This window comes from Callospermophilus lateralis, chromosome 7, assembly GCF_048772815.1.
Source record: "Callospermophilus lateralis isolate mCalLat2 chromosome 7, mCalLat2.hap1, whole genome shotgun sequence".
NCBI lineage: Eukaryota > Metazoa > Chordata > Mammalia > Rodentia > Sciuridae > Callospermophilus > Callospermophilus lateralis.
Window position 1 is genome coordinate 92282747 of NC_135311.1, and position 19160 is coordinate 92301906.

The window sequence follows — 19160 nt, forward strand, 5'->3', positions numbered from 1 at the left end:
TCTTAAATTTGGTTTTCCAGGAATATTTGTAGTGGATGCCAGGTCACACCTGAGAGGAGGTCCCCTTCCTGAGGTGCTATGGTCCTGCCCTCTTTTGGCCTCCTTGGCTCACAGCCCATCGCACCCTTCCATTGGTATCACAGTGGTCACCAGCCCCCCTTACTTCTCTCCTGATTGGCTGCTTTCACCTACCCACCTTTCTCCCCTCCACTGGTCTTATTTGTCTGTCACCAGCCTTTCATTTCTTCAGTGCTGTGGAAAAAACTGTAGTCAAATGAGCCATTGTATTCCCTGCCCGCAACCCTGCATGCACAGGCACAATGTCCCTTCATCTGATGGTACCCATTAAGATAATGGATGAGAAAGTGTGCTAATCATCAAGGCCTATGTAAGTACAAGGGAAACAGTACATATCAACAAAGAGAGTTTTCTTGAGGGGCCATACATTCTGTGTTGTTTAAACATCTTCTCACTGTGTACCCTGCCGTATAGTTAGCCACTTACTGATGGTAGCTGCGTGATGTAACTGGCAATGTCTTCTCTTTTACAGGAACTGAAGCTTTCTTCCCATGAGGAGGCCTTGTCCTTTGTGTCCCTGGTTGATGGCTACTTCCGGCTCACAGCAGATGCCCATCATTACCTCTGCACTGATGTAGCTCCCCCATTGATAGTCCACAACATACAGAATGGCTGCCATGGTCCAATCTGGTTGGTTCTGGAATGCTTTCATTTGCCTTTGGTGTGAAGTGAAAAGAGAGCACATTTTAGTGGCAGGATGTCTGGTCTCCTCAGTCCCAGGTGTTATCTGTTGTTTATGCTGGGGCACTCACTCCCTATTTTCCATCCCTGCTGAGCTTTGGCCAGGCCTTCCATCATCTACCTTAATCCTTGCAGCAGCCCCTCAACTCCTCTCCTACTTGGTTTTTTACCCTCAGTTCATCCCCCTCACTTCTTTAGAGCTAACTGAGCAAAGCTTCCCCTTTTTAATAGTCCCTATCCCTTGTCAAACCCTGTATGTGAGCCAAAAAAAATAAGATGCAGATCTGAGCATCAGACAGTATAGTAAACACAATGCTGAGTCTATTTGTCTTTAAGTGCCAGAGGAATGGCAGACAGCCTTAAGACCAGAGGGGCTTTGTGAAATGTCTTAGTCCACCTGCATCTCAGAATTGGTAACCTATACCCAGATAACTCTGATGATGGGGTACTGAGTACTGCACAGGCAGCCAGTAGATTGTCACTCTTACAGGGTCAGATGTACATCCCTTTCTGAAAGGGAGTTGCACTTGCACTTACTTTATCTCCTCTTTTCTCTCTGTACTCTGCCGAGGAGTCAACAGGGGTTCATTGTACTTCCTCTTACATGTGACTGTCCTTAGACAGAGGGACACAGTTGCCCTGTTTCTGTAAATTCAGAAAACTGTCTCTTCAGTTGTTTTCCATGTGATATGATTTCTACCTTCTTCCTACCCAGTTACCTTGGGACGGGTAGTTTGGTGGCAGTGTGGTTCCTGGACTAGAGAGTTTTCTCATTGGAGAAGACACACACAAAAAATTATGAAGCAAGGAACTGCATGCCACAAAAGTGTCTTCCTCTAGTGTCCCACCCAGGGCCCTGGCATTTGCTTTTCTTTGCTGGGAGTGTTCTTCCTATAGGATCTACCTGCTTCCTTCAGGTGCCACTCAGCACCTTATCCATGGTTTTCCAGGACCACTTTATAATAAAGTAACAAAACCTCTTCCTGCTCTCCATCACACCCTCCCCAATAGCTTCATTCTGGTTTGTTTCTATCAGTGGCATTTGTGACCACGTGTCCTGTGCTGTTTACGCGTCCATTTGTGTCTGGTCTGACTACCCTTGCCTCCCAGCATTTGAGCTCCCTAAAGGTAGGGGTATTGTATGTATTGCTCCATGCTTTTCTCAATAGCACAGCAGGCCTGCTCATCATAGGTATGCAGTGAGTACTTGTTATGTGGACGAATGCTTACCCTAACAAGCTTTCTCAGAGTAGGCAGCACTCAAATTGCATCAAACATCCAAGAATTAATGATGGTTTGCCAGGTCTTACAGAGGAGGTGGGGGTCTTGGAGGCACGATAAACAGGTGCAAAGGTGTCCAAGACAGTTGCAGAGTTCTTTCTGCCTTTCAAGCATGTTGACCACAACAGCCCTCTTTCATCAACACTTGGTGAGCAGCACTAACTAGGTATTATAACCAACCTCTACATGGGACTTATTTAGCCAGTATTCAGTCCCCTCTGTGTGCCAGGACTCGTTGGTCCTAGGGATGCAAAGGCTTGTAGGATAGGCATATTCCTTTCTAACATTGTGTTAAATCCTCATGGATTTTTTCATTCAATGTGTTATTTATTGAGCATGTACAATGAGTAGGCCGCTTTAGTTTCTGGGGATATAGCAATAAACAAAATAGCCCCAAATGCCCACTCCACAAGGCTCATATTCCAGTTAGGCTGGGAAAGGAAGGCTGAGGATAGGATCCCTTTTCTTTATTATTGGCAGCTCTTTATCACAGCCTTAGGGGACACTCTTCTAGTGAGAACCAGAGACATTATCTCTGGGGAACCTGGGGATAAGCAGGTCTCAGTGGCTTAGGAGACAGCAGGCTGAGTCCTCTTCTCAGTGCTATAGATTCCATCCGTCTCCTGGCTCCTCAGTATCTCCATGTGCATCATGTCAGAACCTTAGAACCCTGGGCAGCTCTTACAAGACTAGAGGCTCTGGGAAGTGGAGACCCTACGGTCTAAAGTGCCATGGTGTGAGCTCTCTCTCTTTGCCCACTTCCCTCTCCAGCACAGAATATGCCATCAATAAGCTGCGGCAAGAAGGGAACGAGGAGGGGATGTACGTGCTGAGGTGGAGCTGCACCGACTTTGACAACATCCTCATGACTGTCACCTGCTTTGAAAAGTCTGAGGTCAGTCTGAACACTGGCATGGGCCAAGTCATATGGTCACAGGGGATCCAGAGCAACCTGGTCCAGGATCTGTTGCAGACAGAACTACTCTTGGCCAGGTTGGGAAAGCCTGTGTCTCTAAGAAAATCCCTGGAGGATCTTTCAGGGAGCAGCCCATTTTCAGAAGGAGTTTGCTCCTGAGCACCAGACTCCATGTTCTTTGCTCTCCCCGCCCTTCCTTCCTCCCATGGCAGGGGCACACTGTGGCTCTGGAATGTAGAACATGACCAGAAAACCAATTCACACCAGACACCTGTGATCTGAAGTATGGGATGACCTGGAGTGGTTTGTTTTAGGTTCAGTACCAGGATCATTACAGACCTGGAACTGTGTCTGTCTATAGCATTCTGTGACATGAACAAGTGCCCAAGCATGGCCTAACAATTTTCCCCAAATGATAGTTTCAGACATTGTAACAAAAAAGTTGGTGTCCCGTGTTTTGACAATGAGTAAGTGTCTATTAGACATTCAAATGTGGCTGGAATCTGAGAATGATATGAAAGGAATCCCAAATGCTAAGATTTTAGTCAGAATTAGTATTAAGTACTTTTGTTGTTCATCCATTTTTTTCCCAAAATGCAAAGGGGAATATTTTAGAAAATAATGAGTTTTATAGCGTTTGACCACATATATTTACTAGTCCTGGCTGAGCTCAACTTGAACTGGGAGAACTGAGGAGAGAGAGGAGCGTTTGAGTTGTAAGTCAGCCATTATATACAATAGACTTCAGACATGGGAAGGAAAAGCACAAGAGAACCCCTGGGAACTGGACTTTTGTCAAGAGTGGAAAAAGGAAATGGCAGAAGGAACCCAGTGCTACCAAGTGTCCTGGGCAAAGTCCCAGGGGCCATTGCCTGCCTAGGAGTGTTCCCATACAGCTGGGCCTCAGGGTTGATACCAGCTTTATGGTTCAGAACTTGTCAGTCTTGTTGCCTTCACAGGATGCCTATTCATCAGTTTTTGAAGGAAGTTTAATATTTATAAGATGAATGGGCACATGAGACAGCCCAACTTCCTTCTGAGAAAGAATCGACCTGTGCTGTACCAAGGAGATCAGTCAGTGATTGTATGACCTGCATTGGGAAAGGAGCACTCACAGATATGACTAATCTTTCTCTTATTTTAGCTCACTAGGCACTGTGCTAAACATTTTAACTACATGTTCTTAGGTAAGATTTACAATGACCTTTTGAGATAGGCAACTTATCCCATTATACAGATGAAGTAACTGAGGCATTAAGATTTTAAATAAATATCATGTCTTACTTTACACAATAAGTAGATCTTCCTGGCTCTCATTCTTAACCACTAAGATAGTTTTCTTTGTACAGAAAGAGTCCATGAAGGACAACTTCTGCTTATACTTCCCTTTCTGTGGTACCATAGAACCTTAAACCTGGATAGACAGACAGCCAAATACCAGCTCCCAGTATAGCTCTCAGGTACATTTATGGTGTGGAAGGGCTTAGCTTGTAGGAGTTCCTGGATGAATTTTTCTATTGTAATTCTTATTTCATGCATAGTATTTGCTAACCTTGATAAAGTGCATACGAAGTTTGAAAATGTACCATATCATTTAGCCATAGTACTATGAGGTTGGTGGTTTTTTTATTTTTTATTTTTTAGTTGTAGTTGGACACAATACCTTTATTTCACTTAGTTATTTTTATGTGGTGCTGAGGATTGAACCCAGGGTCTCACACGTGTGAGATAAACGCTTTACTGCTGAGCCACAACCCCAATCCCCAAGGTTGGTGTTTTCATGAACTTAAATTTACAGGTAGGTAAACAAAACAAAGCAAAACAAAACAAACAAACAAACAAACAAAAAAAAAAAACAAGTGATGCTTCTGTAGAAATAATTGTTCTGTGGGCCATAGTGTAAACTCTCTTTTATTAGTGCTGCCTTCTAGATCCCAATTTTATTATTTACTTATTTGTTGGTTGGTTTATTAATTGTAAAATTTTATTTTCAAATAATTTTAGAAGTACATAAATGTTACAGAGATGGTTCAGAGTTTCTGTATTCTTCCTCAGTATTCCCTAATGTTAATATCTTACATTCCCATGGTACATTTATCTGGGCACCATTCTTAATAGTAATTTCTGGTCATTTTTCTGAATAGCAGGTGCTGGGTACACATAAGCAATTCAAGAATTTTCAGATCGAGGTACAGAAGGGCCGCTATAGCCTACATGGCTCAGATCGCAACTTCCCCACCCTGGAAGGCCTCATGAGCCACCTCAAGAAGCAGATCCTGCGCACAGACAACATCAGCTTTGTGCTGAAGCGCTGCTGCCAGCCCAAGCCTCGAGGTTTGTCTTTCTGTGCATCCCCTCAGTGATGTCTTTTGCCCCTTGTTAATGCTTCAAGACTCAGAAGGACCAAAAGATGTTGGCTGGGTTAAAGAGAATGGTCCTTTCCACAGGTTCTAGGTGTTTTTCTTTGAGTTTTCTTACAAGTCTGCCCCCAACTCAAATCTTACCTCTTGAGTGTTAGCATTTTCTTTAGAAAAGTTATATACTTTATTTTAGTCAGCTTTTTCACCGCTGTGATCAAAAGCCCTGTCAAGAACAATTTTAAAGGCAGAGAAGCTTATTTTGGGGCTCATGGTTTCAGAGATCTCAGTCCATAGATGGTGGACTTCATTCCTCAGGGCCCAAGGTAAGGCAGAACATTATGGCCGAAGTGTGTGGCAGAGGAAAGCAGCTGGTACCAGGAAGCGGAGAGAGACTCCCCTCACCACAGACAAAGTATAAACCCCAAAGGCATACCCCACATGACCTCCCTCCTCCAGCCACACTCTACCTGCCTACAGTTGTCCCTCGGTTAATCCCTATCAGTGGATTAATATATTGGTTAAGACTCTTACAACCTAATCATTTCACCTCTTAACTTTCTTGCATTGTTTTACACATGAGTTTTTGGGGAACACCTAAATCTAACCATAACACATTTTTTTCTTAAGATCTTAGCTGGGCTGCACAAAGAAGCATATTCAGGATTAGTAAGCAGAAACTTATCTCTTTGTTTTCTAAAAAGATGAAGTGTCTTGAGAAATCCCCGTGTCATTGGTTTATTTATATAAGAAATGTTCCTGGCACATTTTCTGTGGGCCAAGAACTGTGATAATGTAAAGAATCAGAAATACCTAAGACCCAATCCCTGCTCTTTTGAGGATTTCCAGGCCAATGCAGAAAATGTTACAGATAAGTGATGCTATTGTTGTATGTGATGGGCATTTAAATTAGCCCACATACATGGTACCTTTGGAGGCAGAAAGGGATGTACAACATCCCTGAGTTGTAGCACGTCAGACTGTGTGGAGGAGGCATATCTTGAACTGTGTGTTAGATGATAAGCTGGAGGTGCCAGATAAGTGAGGGTACGTCCCTTCCTAACAGAACCAGGAGCATGTTCAGGGTACAGTGAAGGTCAATGTGGGGGCTATAGGAAGACTCTGGGGAGGGGGATGCTGATGTGAAGGTGGAGACATAAAGAAGGGTGGTTAGATATTAGATCATAAGAGGTCTTGGTTGCTTACCAAGAGCTGGGACTTTATTCACTAGGCAGCAATAGGGGGCCATAGAAGGATCAAGGGGTAAAATCAGTGTACAGGGTGAAGGAACCAGCTGTTCCTTTTAAAGCCACATGAACAGTGATGTTCCAAAGAATTCATTGTCTTTCAGAGTGTGAGAATGGGAAGGACACTTTAGGGGTCAAGAGCCTCATTTTGTGGTGGCGGGTATTGGGGATTGAATTCAGGGGCACTTGACCACTGAGCCACATCCCAGCCCTATTTTGTATTTTATTTAGAGGCAGGGTTTCTCATTGAGTTGCATAGTACCTTGTGTTTTTCTGAGTATGGCTTTGAACTTGTGACCCTCCTGTCTCAGCCTCCTGAGCTGCCGGGATTAGGGGCATATGCCACCACGCCTGGCAAGAACCTCATTTTATTTTATTTTATTTTATTTTTATTTTTTTATTTTATTTTTTTATTGGTTGTTCGAAATATTACAAAGCTCTTGACATCTCATATTACATATAATAGATTCAAGTGGATTATGAACTCCCATTTTTACCCCAAATACAGATTGCAGAATCACATCGGTTACACATCCACATTTTTACCTAATGCCCTATTAGTAACTGTTGTATTCTGCTACCTTTCCTATCCTCCCTCTCCTCCCCTCCCCTCCCCTCCCATCTTCTCTCTCTACCCCATCTACTGTAATTCATTTCCCTCCTTGTTTATTTTCCCCTTCCCCTCACAACTTCTTATATGTAATTTTGTATAGCATTGAGGGTCTCCCTCCATTTCCATGCAATTTCCCTTTCTCTCCCTTTCCCTCCCACCTCATGTCTCTGATTAATGATAATCTTTTCTTCCTGTTCTTCCTCCCTGCTCTGTTCTTAGTTGCTTTCATTATATCAAAGAAGACATTTGGTATTTGTTTTTTAGGGATTGGCTAGCTTCACTTAGCATAATCTGCTCTAATGCCATCCATTTCCCTGCAAATTCTATGATTTTGTCATTTTTTAGCGCTGCGTAATACTCCATGGTGTATAAATGCCACATTTTTTTTTATCCATTCATCTATTGAAGGGCATCTGGGTTGGTTCCACAGTCTAGCAATTGTGAATTGTGCTGCTATGAACATCGATGTGGCAGTATCTCTGTAGTATGCTCCGAACCTCATTTTATAGATAAGAAAACCGAGAAGTGAAGTGGATCTCTTTGAAGGTCAAGGTCAGAGAAGGGTTTGAGTGCCAGGTTTAACCTGAATGCCAGATTCCACAAGTGTTGGGTTTTTGTTGTTCCCCATCCTTGCATGGGTCAGATATCCTTCTCTCAGAAGAGTTAGGCCTCAAAGTAGGGGCTACATCATGTTCCCAAGTAAGCATCAACAGAAGATCCTTGGAGGAACCCTGTTGTTCGAGGTCATCTTGTTTTTTTAAGGGAATTGTCTATGAGCCTTCATGACATGGGTAGGCAGAGCAAACAGCGTCAGAACACAAAAGGGGCCTGGTTCTTGATATTTGAATCATGTTTTGATCTCAGCCAGGGGCTTGTCACTGAACTTGGTGAAAGAGGAAGGACTTGCGTTTTTGTTGATTAGATAGGGTTTCCTGCCAGCCTTGGGGATAATTGAAGCCTTTATTTTTATGCTTGAAGATGTTCTGCAGGGGCAAAACGTATCTGCCAGTTGGCTGTGAGACCTCAAAATGTGTTGAAACCTTAAAATACAATGACTCCTTTACTCACATAATCTGTTCTTACAGATAGTAAAAGGGGGTTTGACTTTTCTAGTGCTTTAGAGTCTCTAGGTGAGGATGAGGAAGTGGAGAACAGCATCCACAGGAGTGGAGAAGGCTGGAATCTAGGATGTGATTTCTTTTTTTTCTTTTTAAAAATTTGTTCTTTTTAGATGTATGTGACAGTCCATTCTATTTTGTCACATTAAACATACACGGAGTATAACTTCTTCTAATTAGGATCCTATTCTGTGGTTGTACGTGATGTGGGGTTAAACTGATCTTGTATTCATATATAAAGTAGGAAAGTTAGATTAATTCTACTGTCTTTCTTATTCCCCTTCTCTCTCCCTTCTCTTTATTCCCCTTTGTCTAATCCAATGGACTTATATTCTCCCCACCCTCCCTTGTTGTCATGGATTAGCATCCACATATTAGAGAGAACATTTGGACTTTAGTTTTTTGGAACTGGCTTATTTCACTTAGCATGATAGTCTCCAGTTCCATCCATTTACTGGCAAAAGCCATAATTTCATTCTTCTTTATGGCTGAGTAATATTCCATTGTGTATATATACCACATTCTCTTTATCCATTCATCCATTGTAGGACACCTAGGTTGATTCCATAGCTTGGCTATTGTGAATTGAGCTGCCATAAACATCAATGTGTCTGCATCACTGTAATATGCTGATTTGAGTCCTTTAGATATAAACCAAGGAGTAGGATAACTGGGTTAAATGGTGGTTCCATTCCAAGTTTTCTAAAGAATCTCCATACTGCTTTCCTTAGTGTTTGCACCAATTTGCAATCGCATAAGCAATATATGAGTACCTTTTTCCTCCATCCTCACCAGTATTTATTGTTACTCGTAGTCTTGACAATTGCCATTCTTACTGGAATAAGATAGAATCTCAGGAAAGTTTTAATTTATACGTCTCTAATTGCTAGAGATGCTGAATGTGTGTTCATATATTTTTTTGACCATTCATATTTCTTCTTTTGTGATGTGCTTGTTCAGTTCCATAGCCCATTTATTGATTGGGTTGTTTTTTGGTGTTAAGTTTTTTGAGTTCTTTATATATCCTGGAGATTAATGATCTATCTGAGGTGCAGGTGCAAAGATTTTCTCTCATTCTGGAAGCTCTGTGTTCACATTCTTGATTGTTTCCTTTGCTGTGAAGAAGCTTTTTAGTTTGATGTCATCCCATTTATTGATTCTCTATTTTCCTTCTTGTGCTTTAGGAGTCTTATGAGGAAGTCATTTCCTAAGCCAATATGATGGAGAGTTGGGCCTACTTTTTCTTCTAACAAGCACAGGGTCTGTGGTCTAATGCCTAGGTCCTTGATCCACTTTGAGTTTTGTGCAGGGTGAGAGAGAGGAGTCTCATTTCATTTCGTTACATGTGGATTTCCAGTTTTCCCCAGCACCATTTGTTGAAGAGGCTATCTTTTCTCCAATATGTGTTTATGGTGCCTTCATCTAGTATGCAATAACCATATTTATGTGGGTATGTCTCTGTGTCTTCTGTTCCATTTGTCTTTGTGTCTGTTTTTTTGTCAATACCATGCTGTTTTTGTTACTAGCTCTGTAGTAGAATTTAAAGTCTTGTATTGTGATGGCTCCTGCATCACTTTTCTCACTACGGATTGCTTTGGCTATTCCTGGCCTCTTATTTTTCCAAGTGAACTTCATGGATGTTTTTTCTATTTCTATGAAGAACATCATTGGAATTTTAATAGGCATTGCATTAAATCTGTATAACACTTTTGGTAATATGGCCATTTTGATAATATTAATTCTGCCTATCCAAGAATGTGGGGAAATTTTTCTGTTTTCTGAGGGCTTCTTGAATTCCTTTCTTTAGTGTTCTTTGTAGTTTTTAATTGTGGAGATTTTTTTACCTCTTTTGTTAGATTGATTCCCAAGTATTTTATTTATTTTATTTTTTAAGGCTATTTTGAATGGAATAGTTTTCCTGATTTCTCTTTCAGTTAATTCGTCATTGGTGTATAGGAACACAATTGATTTATGTGTGTTGATTTTATACCCTGCTAACTTGCTGAACTTGTTTATACGAGTTCTAGAAGCTTCTGGTGAAGTTTTTTGGGTCTTCTAAATATAGAATCATTTCATAGGCAAATAGGGATAGTTTGAGCTCTTCTTTTCCTATTCATATCTCTTTAATTTATTTCTTTTGTCCAATTGCTCTAGCTAGTGGTTTGAGAACTTTGTTGAATAGGACTGGTGCAAGAGAGCATAGGATGTGATTTCTTTACACAGTTCTAGTGAGGAGGCCTCTGATGTAGCTGCCACCTCTGTAGCCCAGATCTGGGAGCCAGTAGCTGTGGAGGGAGAAGCACAGAAACAGAATTGCATCTCTCTCACATGGCCTCTGTTGAGGCTCCTGAAACTCAGCTCAAGGGTCTTTAGTGTCTGCCTTTACATTTGCTTATGAACTCTCAAGATAGGATCTGGGTCAGCCTCACCACTCTGTAACTCATGAGAAGCACAGGGCCCAGCAAAGAGTCAGTGACCTCAATATGCATCAAATGATAATTGTGGCAGTATCTATCATGTAATATTGATATGATAGATATGATATGAGAGTAGGTGGGCACCTATCTACTTTGTCCCAGGCAATTATCATGCATATTTCATTTCTTTCATCATCATACTAGTTCTTTATAGCTATTGTAAAGGTGAGGAAATTGAGTCTCAGGCATGTTCAGTTTCTTGCTCAAGGTTTCATGGCTAACAATATCAGAAGTAGTTATAATAGTGGCCATCAATCATAATATTAATGGTTACCTTGTGAATAAAGCTTATAGTTTACCAGATGCTGTGTGACAGGCTTTCATATTTTAAGTCTTGTAATCCTCAAAACAACCCAGTTGTATGTTGTTATCCCTATTATACTTGGCCAGGGTCCACTTAGATAAGAGGGTGAGTGGGGATTTTATCTCACCTTGTGTGACTCTAGGTCAATTAATTCCAACCTCTGATTCCTGCCTACCACGTCATTTTGTCTTTGCAGAGATGCAGGTTCAGTCAGCCTGACTCCTGGGCAGAGGCCAGTTCTTCTGATATTGAAGGCAAGGACAGAGGTGTGCCTGGTGGTGGGGAGAAGAAGGAGGAGGCTGCTATATGAGGCTTAGACTCCTTTTTCTTCCATCTCCACCTACAAATTAGAGAAGTGGTAAAATCTTGAAAATGTGACAGGAGAGTCTCATTTTGGGTTGTTCATCTCCTTTGCTATCCTAACCACAGACTACCAACAGCCACACACCCTGATCTGAATTTCTTACTTGAAAATGCAACCAAGAAATTCATCATGAGATAAATAAAGGCAAAGTGAAAAAACAGGATGCTACTCAGAATTGGTATGATGGCTAAGCAAAGCCACCATCTCTGTCCTTTGTCCAGCCCAATGCCCATATCCACGTGTGAGGGTGACTGTGGTAAAAGTATGTAAAGATCCGCCACCATCCTCACATACCCTCATCTGTGCAGGCAGGTGTGGTGCTTGACTTCTCTTCCCTTCAGCTCTGATGGAAAGGACTTCACAGTCTCTTTTAGGCAGCCTTTTCACTGCTGTGACTAAAAGACCCAACCAGAACAAATATAGAGGAGGAAGAGTTTTTTTTTTGTGTGTGTGTGTGGGGGTTATGGTTTCAAATGCCCCAGTTCATAGAAGTCCAGTTCCATTCCTCAGGTCTTGAGGTGAGGCTGAACATCATGGCGGAAGAATGTGGCAGAGGGAAGCAGCTCACATGATGATCAGAAAGCAGAGAGAGAGGTCTCCACTTGCCAGATATAAATATGTACCCCAAAGCCACGCCCCCAATGCCCACCTCCTCCAGCCACACCCTACCCACCTTTAGTTACTCAGTTAATCCTTATCAGGGAATTAATTCACTGGTTGGGTTAAGACTGTCACAGCCCAATCATTTCTCCTCTGAACCTTCTTGCACTGTTTCACATGTGAGCTTTTGGGGAACACCTCACACTTAAACCATAACATCATCTGCTACACAAGGCCAGGCCACCCTGATGGTGACTGGTCATAGTGACAGTGGCTAGTAGTGATGAAATTTTTGCTGCACATAGGTACTAGAGAAAGCCCTTGTTGTGTATTATCTCATCTGTCCTCTATAATGACCTAATGAGGGCTCAACTGGTACCTTCATTTTCTAGTGAGAAAACAGGTTCATGGAGGTAAAATGGCTTCCCTGCAGCACCCATACCAATAACCAGCCCACGAACAGCCCCTTTTCTACCTTCCTAACTTCCCATGTGGCTCTGCTGCCTAGCCTCTGCCTTGTGGACACCATTCTGGTGGCCGTTTTTTGCTGCTCTCCCTCCCTTAGTGCAGCCCTGTGATACATGTTTAAGTGGGATTTTGCCCAGGGGACAGGGTGGAGTCAGGAAAATAGTATGGAAGGAGTAGCCTCTGAAAAACATAGTAGCCAAGATGTGGTGACAAGGGGAGCCTTTGCCTGCAGCCAGTTTCTGTAAATCATATTTGTTCCCCCACTGTGGCAAGCCATGTTTTGGGAAGATAAAAGACTAGAGAGGTCTCTAACTTCTGTGTGACTCCTGTGTCTGAGATTTGTGAGCTACATCATTGTGACAGGTCATTTGATCTCTTTGAGTCTCCTTTTCTTGATTTATAAGAGGTAACAGGAGTTGAACTTCTCAGGATTGTCAAGAGAACAGAGGAGTTAGTGTGAGCAGTGCTCTAAGAGCAGTGATCAGCACAGAGAAACCAGTCAGAAAATGTGAGCTTAATATAGAATAGAAAAGTCGGGGGAACGCTACTCTGCAGGGAGTGAGGATTTCAGGGACTGCATTGGAGTCCTAGGGCCTACATGGGGACCAGGCGCTCATTAGCTATTGCTTGCCAGTTTATCTGTGCAACCTCTGTGGACCTGCTGCATAATTCCTACAGATGTTTTGGTTGAGAATCTCCTTTATCAGAATCCAAGAATCTAGACTCAAATGACTGTATTTTCTCCCCAAACTCTTTCCTGTCTTCTACTGAAGGAAAGCAGAAGGGGGAAAAGCATTTGAGTCATCACTTCCCTAATAGCTGTGCTTTAGCTAAAATAAACACATACATTCAGTGACCATGTCTGTGTCACAGGGGTTCCCCTGGGGGACAGTACTGTGTCTGCAAGGTCTTCACTTCTCCCAAAGCTACTTCATGGCTTCAAATTGTGGACTATAAGCTCCCAGTCAGCCACTAGTGCCCTGGCTTGGTGCACTATCATGTCAAGTTGCTATTTGAATCAGTAGGATTTGGGGAATGGTTCACCGCTAACCTGCATATTCAGGGAGCGTTGGGAGTTACCTCCTTGGTGCTAGCACTGCTGAACCCAGAGAGGCTTAGACAGGACTTTCTTCTAGGTCGCCTTTCTTTTCCTTACATAAAACCATTAAAAACCCCTTTCGAGGATTCCAGCACTCCTTAGGCCCAAAACTTCTGCCTCTCTCCTCAGCTCTTTTCCATCAAGTAGCCCCCAGTTGTTCATTCATACATTGGACAAATATTTGCTGAGGACTTGGGGTATAGCTCAGTTCTTACCTAGCATGCACCAGGCTCTGGGTTCAATCACCAGCACCATGAATACAAACAAAAACCAAATACTCGTTGAGCATCCATCATGTATCAGGCTTTGGAAGTAGAGCAGAAAATAAAATAGACGCATGCCCTGACTACTTGACTGTTTCCATTTAAATTTTAATTTCCTTAGGGAAACCCTCCCTGATCTTAGGGACAGTCCTGCTTTATGGACTTTGAAGCATGTTGGGTCTGTCCTGTAGATTAGCTGGACAAATTGTAGCTTTCCATATGATTGCTGATTATTTGGTTAGTTTTGACTCTATTATTAGTCTCTGAGTTTCTTGAGAGCATGAATTAAGTACTTACCCATAACTTGTTTGTTAAGTGAATCAATAAAGGCACACAACTCTGTTCAGCAAGCCCCAGAGCTTAGCACACATTGGCTGGCTGGGTATATGCTTAGACTTCTCCAATCTCTTCCACAGAAATCTCCAATCTGTTGGTGGCCACCAAGAAGGCCCAGGAGTGGCAGCCTGTCTACCCCATGAGCCAGCTGAGCTTTGACCGGATCCTCAAGAAAGATATTGTTCAAGTGAGTCGTTGCCACAGGAGTGCAGCTTTGGTTATGGCTTCCCACAGGAAAGCAGGCTGGATATTTGCTGGGGGGTGGGATGACAGATTTAGTCTGGGTTTGGGGAAATTATAGTAGAAAAAGAAAAAGAGTCTTTCCTTCACCGTTAAAGGAATTCACCTAGCATTATAGCTCCTACCTGCCTTGCTGATACTTCTCATAGACACTTGGCCTTGAAGAAAGATTGGTCAAGGTTCATGGGGTCACCTGGAGTAGAAAGACTTTTGGTTGTGAGGGAGCATTAATGGACATCAGGAGCTGGTCTCACAGGGGAGCCTGGACTGAAGTCCCTTGCTACCCCATAATGTGCTGTGTGAAAGTGTTTCTAGATTTTATTCCTGTTCTTTCTGCTGGTGCTTCCAGAAGGAGCAGAGCTGTGAGAACAAAGAACACAATGAGGTGACAAGGAAAAAACTAGCTTGAGAAATGGACCCAGCATGGGGACTCAGATCAGTGTCCCAATCTTTGGAGGCCTTTTCCCCAGAATCTACTGCCTTAGGCAGGCCCAGAGCACCCAGGGTTTTGGCTGGGGATGTGAAGCCCAGAACAAATCCTGCTTTCTGTTAGCTACCCCTTTCCCCAGCCCTGTTAGATAGAGCCAGGGGATGGGGTGTCAAAGCAGAGCACATGCCAGCAGCCTTAGAGAGAAGGAATTAGTAACACTGTTAGTTAGTTTCTGGAAGAGACTAACACCTTGGCAGGCAGGAGGACAAGTCATGGGCTCACTGCTGTGAAGGAACCTGGGGGAGGGTGGCAGACCTAGATCCATTTGTTAGTGAACCTTTTTAAGTGAATCCAGATTTCTTCACTGAAGGTCCACCAGTGTTGTTCTCTGTTCCTCTGGTGATGGTGAGAGCTGTGTCCTAAGATTAAAATCATCAGAGCTTTAGTTCTGTAGCCTAGTTTCAGTCTAGAACTTGACACAGCACTTGGGGCCTGCCTTCTTTCACTGCCTTTGAGTCTCTGAGATGATAACTGTCATATTCTATGCCTTCTACATCCATTTAGCCAATAGTGACAAAGCATTTACACATGCCAGTCACTACCCTCAAAGACTTGCAGTCCAGCAAGAGGAGATGGACTTTTGTCTGCCTTAAGTGGGTAATTATGAAGAGACAAATCTTAATGTAGTCAAGTACAGCAAAATATGGGAACGTCACCTAGTACTGGGAGGATAGCATGTCCTCCTGGGGGAAGGAGCAGCAAAGAAGAGTCCTAGAGGATGAGCAGCAAGTAACTGTGCAGAGGTAGAAGGAACAGTGGAGGCGGATGCTGGAGTGGGCATGCAGGGGCCTTTGTGGGTTGCTGAGGGATCCTGACAATATGGTGCCAAGACCTGGCCACTGAAATAAGTAACCCTTCTGAGTAGGAGTAATTATTCTAAAAGCATAGGGCTTTTACGGGATGTTCTGGGAATACAGCTTTCTATAACCTTGATGGATCACTTCATGACAGATGCAGCTTTAATGAATAGTCATAGGACCTTGCCAGATACAGCAGATAGTGTAGATATATGGCCATTTCTGCTGTGACAGATGACAAATGGTAGTGTTTGTGATAATTAATATACATGGTCAACAATTTGTTTCTGGGGGGATAATTCCTTAGATATCTGCAACAATCCATTTTCTGCATTTTTAAGTAGTCCTAGGATCATAGAATAATACCGCTTTTTTGATTTACAAGTTTTGTGGGGCTAATGTCGACAGCTCAATATTGCATAAGTTTCACGAATCACGCTTTGATTTCCAAATATTAAGAATTTAAAAAATCTGAAGTTGAAAGCTTAAACTGGAAGGATCCTTAGGTCATATGGTAAGGGTTTTGCACGAGTGATCTCATTTAATCCTCCTGCCACTCACTTGTCTTCTTTCATGTGTGAGGAAGCTGAGGACCCATCCTTGTAGCAATACCTCCATCTTTACACCTACTCCTCTGCTATGGGGTTGCTGGGCCAAATGCAGGCATAACTTGTATCACTACTTTTAGAGCTTAGTCTGCATGCCCATGTACACACAGACTGGATAGGTGGATGGGAATGAATCCTTCCACTATGAGACATAGCAACCACCTGGCCTAGAAGGCTCCCAGGCAAAATACATTGGTCCAGTGATGGGTTTCTACCCCACACTTTATATCTAGTACTTTTTTTTGATTCTTAGAACAACCTTATCAGGTAAGAGCCATTTTTATCCCTATTTACAGAGAACAGGCAAGGTTACACATGGTGAAGGAATGATCCCAAGTTAACAGCTAATAAGCAGTAAAGCAAGGAGTTTCAAGTCCATTCACTTTGTCCCCTAGCCTGAGAATGGAGGAGTAACCTAGTTGGGTCCTCCCTGTGTTTGTTGTGGAGCCCTAAGGTGGGACAGATATGGCTGACAGTTGATGAGATCTTGCAGTTTAGTGATAGGTCAGGATTGGTTTTAGGCACTGGCTAGTCTTTAAGGTAGAAAGCAAGAAGATGTTAGGGAATATGGGGACTCTTTGGGGACCCAGGAACTGCCAAACTATTTGGCCAAGCTGCTTTTTGTTTCCTCTGGGGACCTGATGGGGACAAACCTCCAGAAGCTGTGAGCTTTGGGGCTTTTTTTTTTTTTTTTTTTTTTTTGCCTTTGCCCCATCCTGTCCATGTTGAGTTCTCTACATTCTTCCCTAAATCTGGACACCATACAACTATGAGAGCTGTCACCTAACCTTCTGCTTCCTTCATCAGGGTGATCACCTTGGCAGAGGCACGAGAACACACATCTACTCTGGGACCTTGGTGGATTACAAGGACGATGAAGGGGCTGCTGAAGAGAAGAGAATAAAAGTGATCCTCAAAGTCTTAGACCCCAGCCACAGGGACATTTCTCTGGCAAGTGCTTCCCCTATTTCTGGGGAAAGTGCGGTGGGTTGAGAAGAACCTTTGCCCTTGGTTTGGGCTAGTGGTTCTCACACTTGTCTTTTAGTCAGAATTCCTCTCTTTAATACAGTCTCAGACCTTGTGTGTAGAATAAGTGATGGAGGGTCGAAGATGAGATGGGTTGGGCAGCCCCTCACACTTGGCCTGTCCCCTGGCTTCCCTCCCCACTACTAGGCCTGTGTGCAGTACTGTAGAGTTCTGGGACAAGCTGAGTGGTCTCAGAGTTCCTAATATAGCCCAGGGCTCCCATTGGAAAACAAAGCTCAGAGGATTCATATGACTTATCCAGGATGTCACAGGATCCAGGATGTTGGAGGGAAACAGCCAAATTGGGAGTGGAGATTTGCTATCTTGGTTTCCCTTTTATTTGTCTTTTTAAAATATTTTTCAGTTATAGGTGGATACAATGTCTTCATTTTACTTTATGTGGTGCTGAGGATTGAACTCAGTGCCTCACGCATGCTAGGCAAGCGCTCTACCTCTGAGCCACAACCACAGCCCTCCCTTTTATTCTAATGTAATGTTAAACATTGTTTTCCCCCAAAGGACCAGAGGTAGGCAAGACTATCTGATGGGAAGACTGTCAGCTTGTCCCAACAACCTTGCTGTGCAACCTGTTGGATTTTCTAAGTAAATCCCACATCCTAGCCAGATTGGCCTAGAGGTCAAGGCTTGATAATGCCTCTAATGAGTTAGGGCCAGGGGATCAGTTTTTAGGACCTGGGGTATTGTCAGTGGTGAGCTTTCCTGGCAGCGGGGGTGGGGTGGAGTGGGGGTGGGTGGTTCATGGGTTTTCCCCCAACAGTGGAGGCTGACCCCAAGTATTCTTTTGTCCCATTTTTCCTCAGGCCTTCTTTGAAGCAGCCAGCATGATGAGACAGGTCTCCCACAAACACATTGTGTACCTCTATGGCGTCTGTGTCCGAGATGTGGAAAGTGAGTGTGTCCCCTCACAGGCTGGCCCTGGCTGGGAGTGTGGGTACTGTAAAGACCCTGGAGGGTAGGGGTTGCTGATTCCTCCCTTATGGTACCCAGGATTCTTGCTTTTTGGCAATTGAAGAAATCAAGGTATTCAGCAAGCTATTTGTATAAGTTAATGGTGGTGCCTGTGGAACTAAAACCATTTTCAATCATTTCTTGAATACTTGCTTCTCATCACTCTGGGCCCACACTGTGCTAGACCAAGAGGTTGAGGTAAGATGAGGCCATCTCTCTGAAAGAGTAGTAAGAATTGGGGTGGTGAAATCAGAGTGTAAGCCCAAGCAGCTGGATGACTGTTGAGACTGGCTGCCTTTAACCACCAACAGTTCTACCTTCTTTTGATGGCAGGCTGTAGAGGGGTGGGTCTTCAGCCACTGCTATTCACCTGTCTTGGGGCTGAAGCCTCTAGAAACAGATGGCATCTGCCTGAATTTCTGACATAAATTTGGAAGAACTTTCATTTAACCACGAGCATATTGCTATGGAATGCAGTAGTGTGGGCTGTTCTTACATGAGTCCTGCTGAGAGGGACCTTTTGTCACTTGAGTGACCTGACCTCTGTATGGCAGTGTGTGGTAAGAGTAGCAATAGGCTGGGCATGGTGGCACATGCTTATAATCCCAGGGGATTTGGAGGCTTAGACAGAAGGATCGTAAGTTCAAAGCTAGCCTTAGCAATTTAGCAAGCCCCTAAGCAACTCAGTGAGACCCTGTCTGTAAATAAAATACAATAAAGATCTGGGGATGTGGCTCAGTGGTTAAGTGCCCTTGGGTTCAGTCACTGGCACCAAAAAACAAGTAGCAATAGTGGCAGCACTGTTCTCAGAGCCCTTGTTCTGTGTGG

General features: G+C 43.3%; 1 protein-coding gene across 2 annotated transcripts in view; it reads left to right on the forward strand.

Annotated features, from left to right (window-relative positions):
• Positions 1-19160, forward strand: part of Jak1 (Janus kinase 1) — a 130264-nt gene that overhangs the window by 99225 nt on the left and 11879 nt on the right. Inside the window, exons 9-14 of one of the 2 annotated variants that reach the window (XM_076860242.1) lie at positions 551-708; positions 2812-2935; positions 5101-5290; positions 14283-14389; positions 17145-17288; positions 18185-18272. In XM_076860242.1, coding sequence (XP_076716357.1) covers positions 551-708; positions 2812-2935; positions 5101-5290; positions 14283-14389; positions 17145-17288; positions 18185-18272 — 811 coding nt within the window. The remainder of the gene's footprint in view (positions 1-550; positions 709-2811; positions 2936-5100; positions 5291-14282; positions 14390-17144; positions 17289-18184; positions 18273-19160) is intronic. The other variant, XM_076860244.1, reaches the window with a different exon arrangement.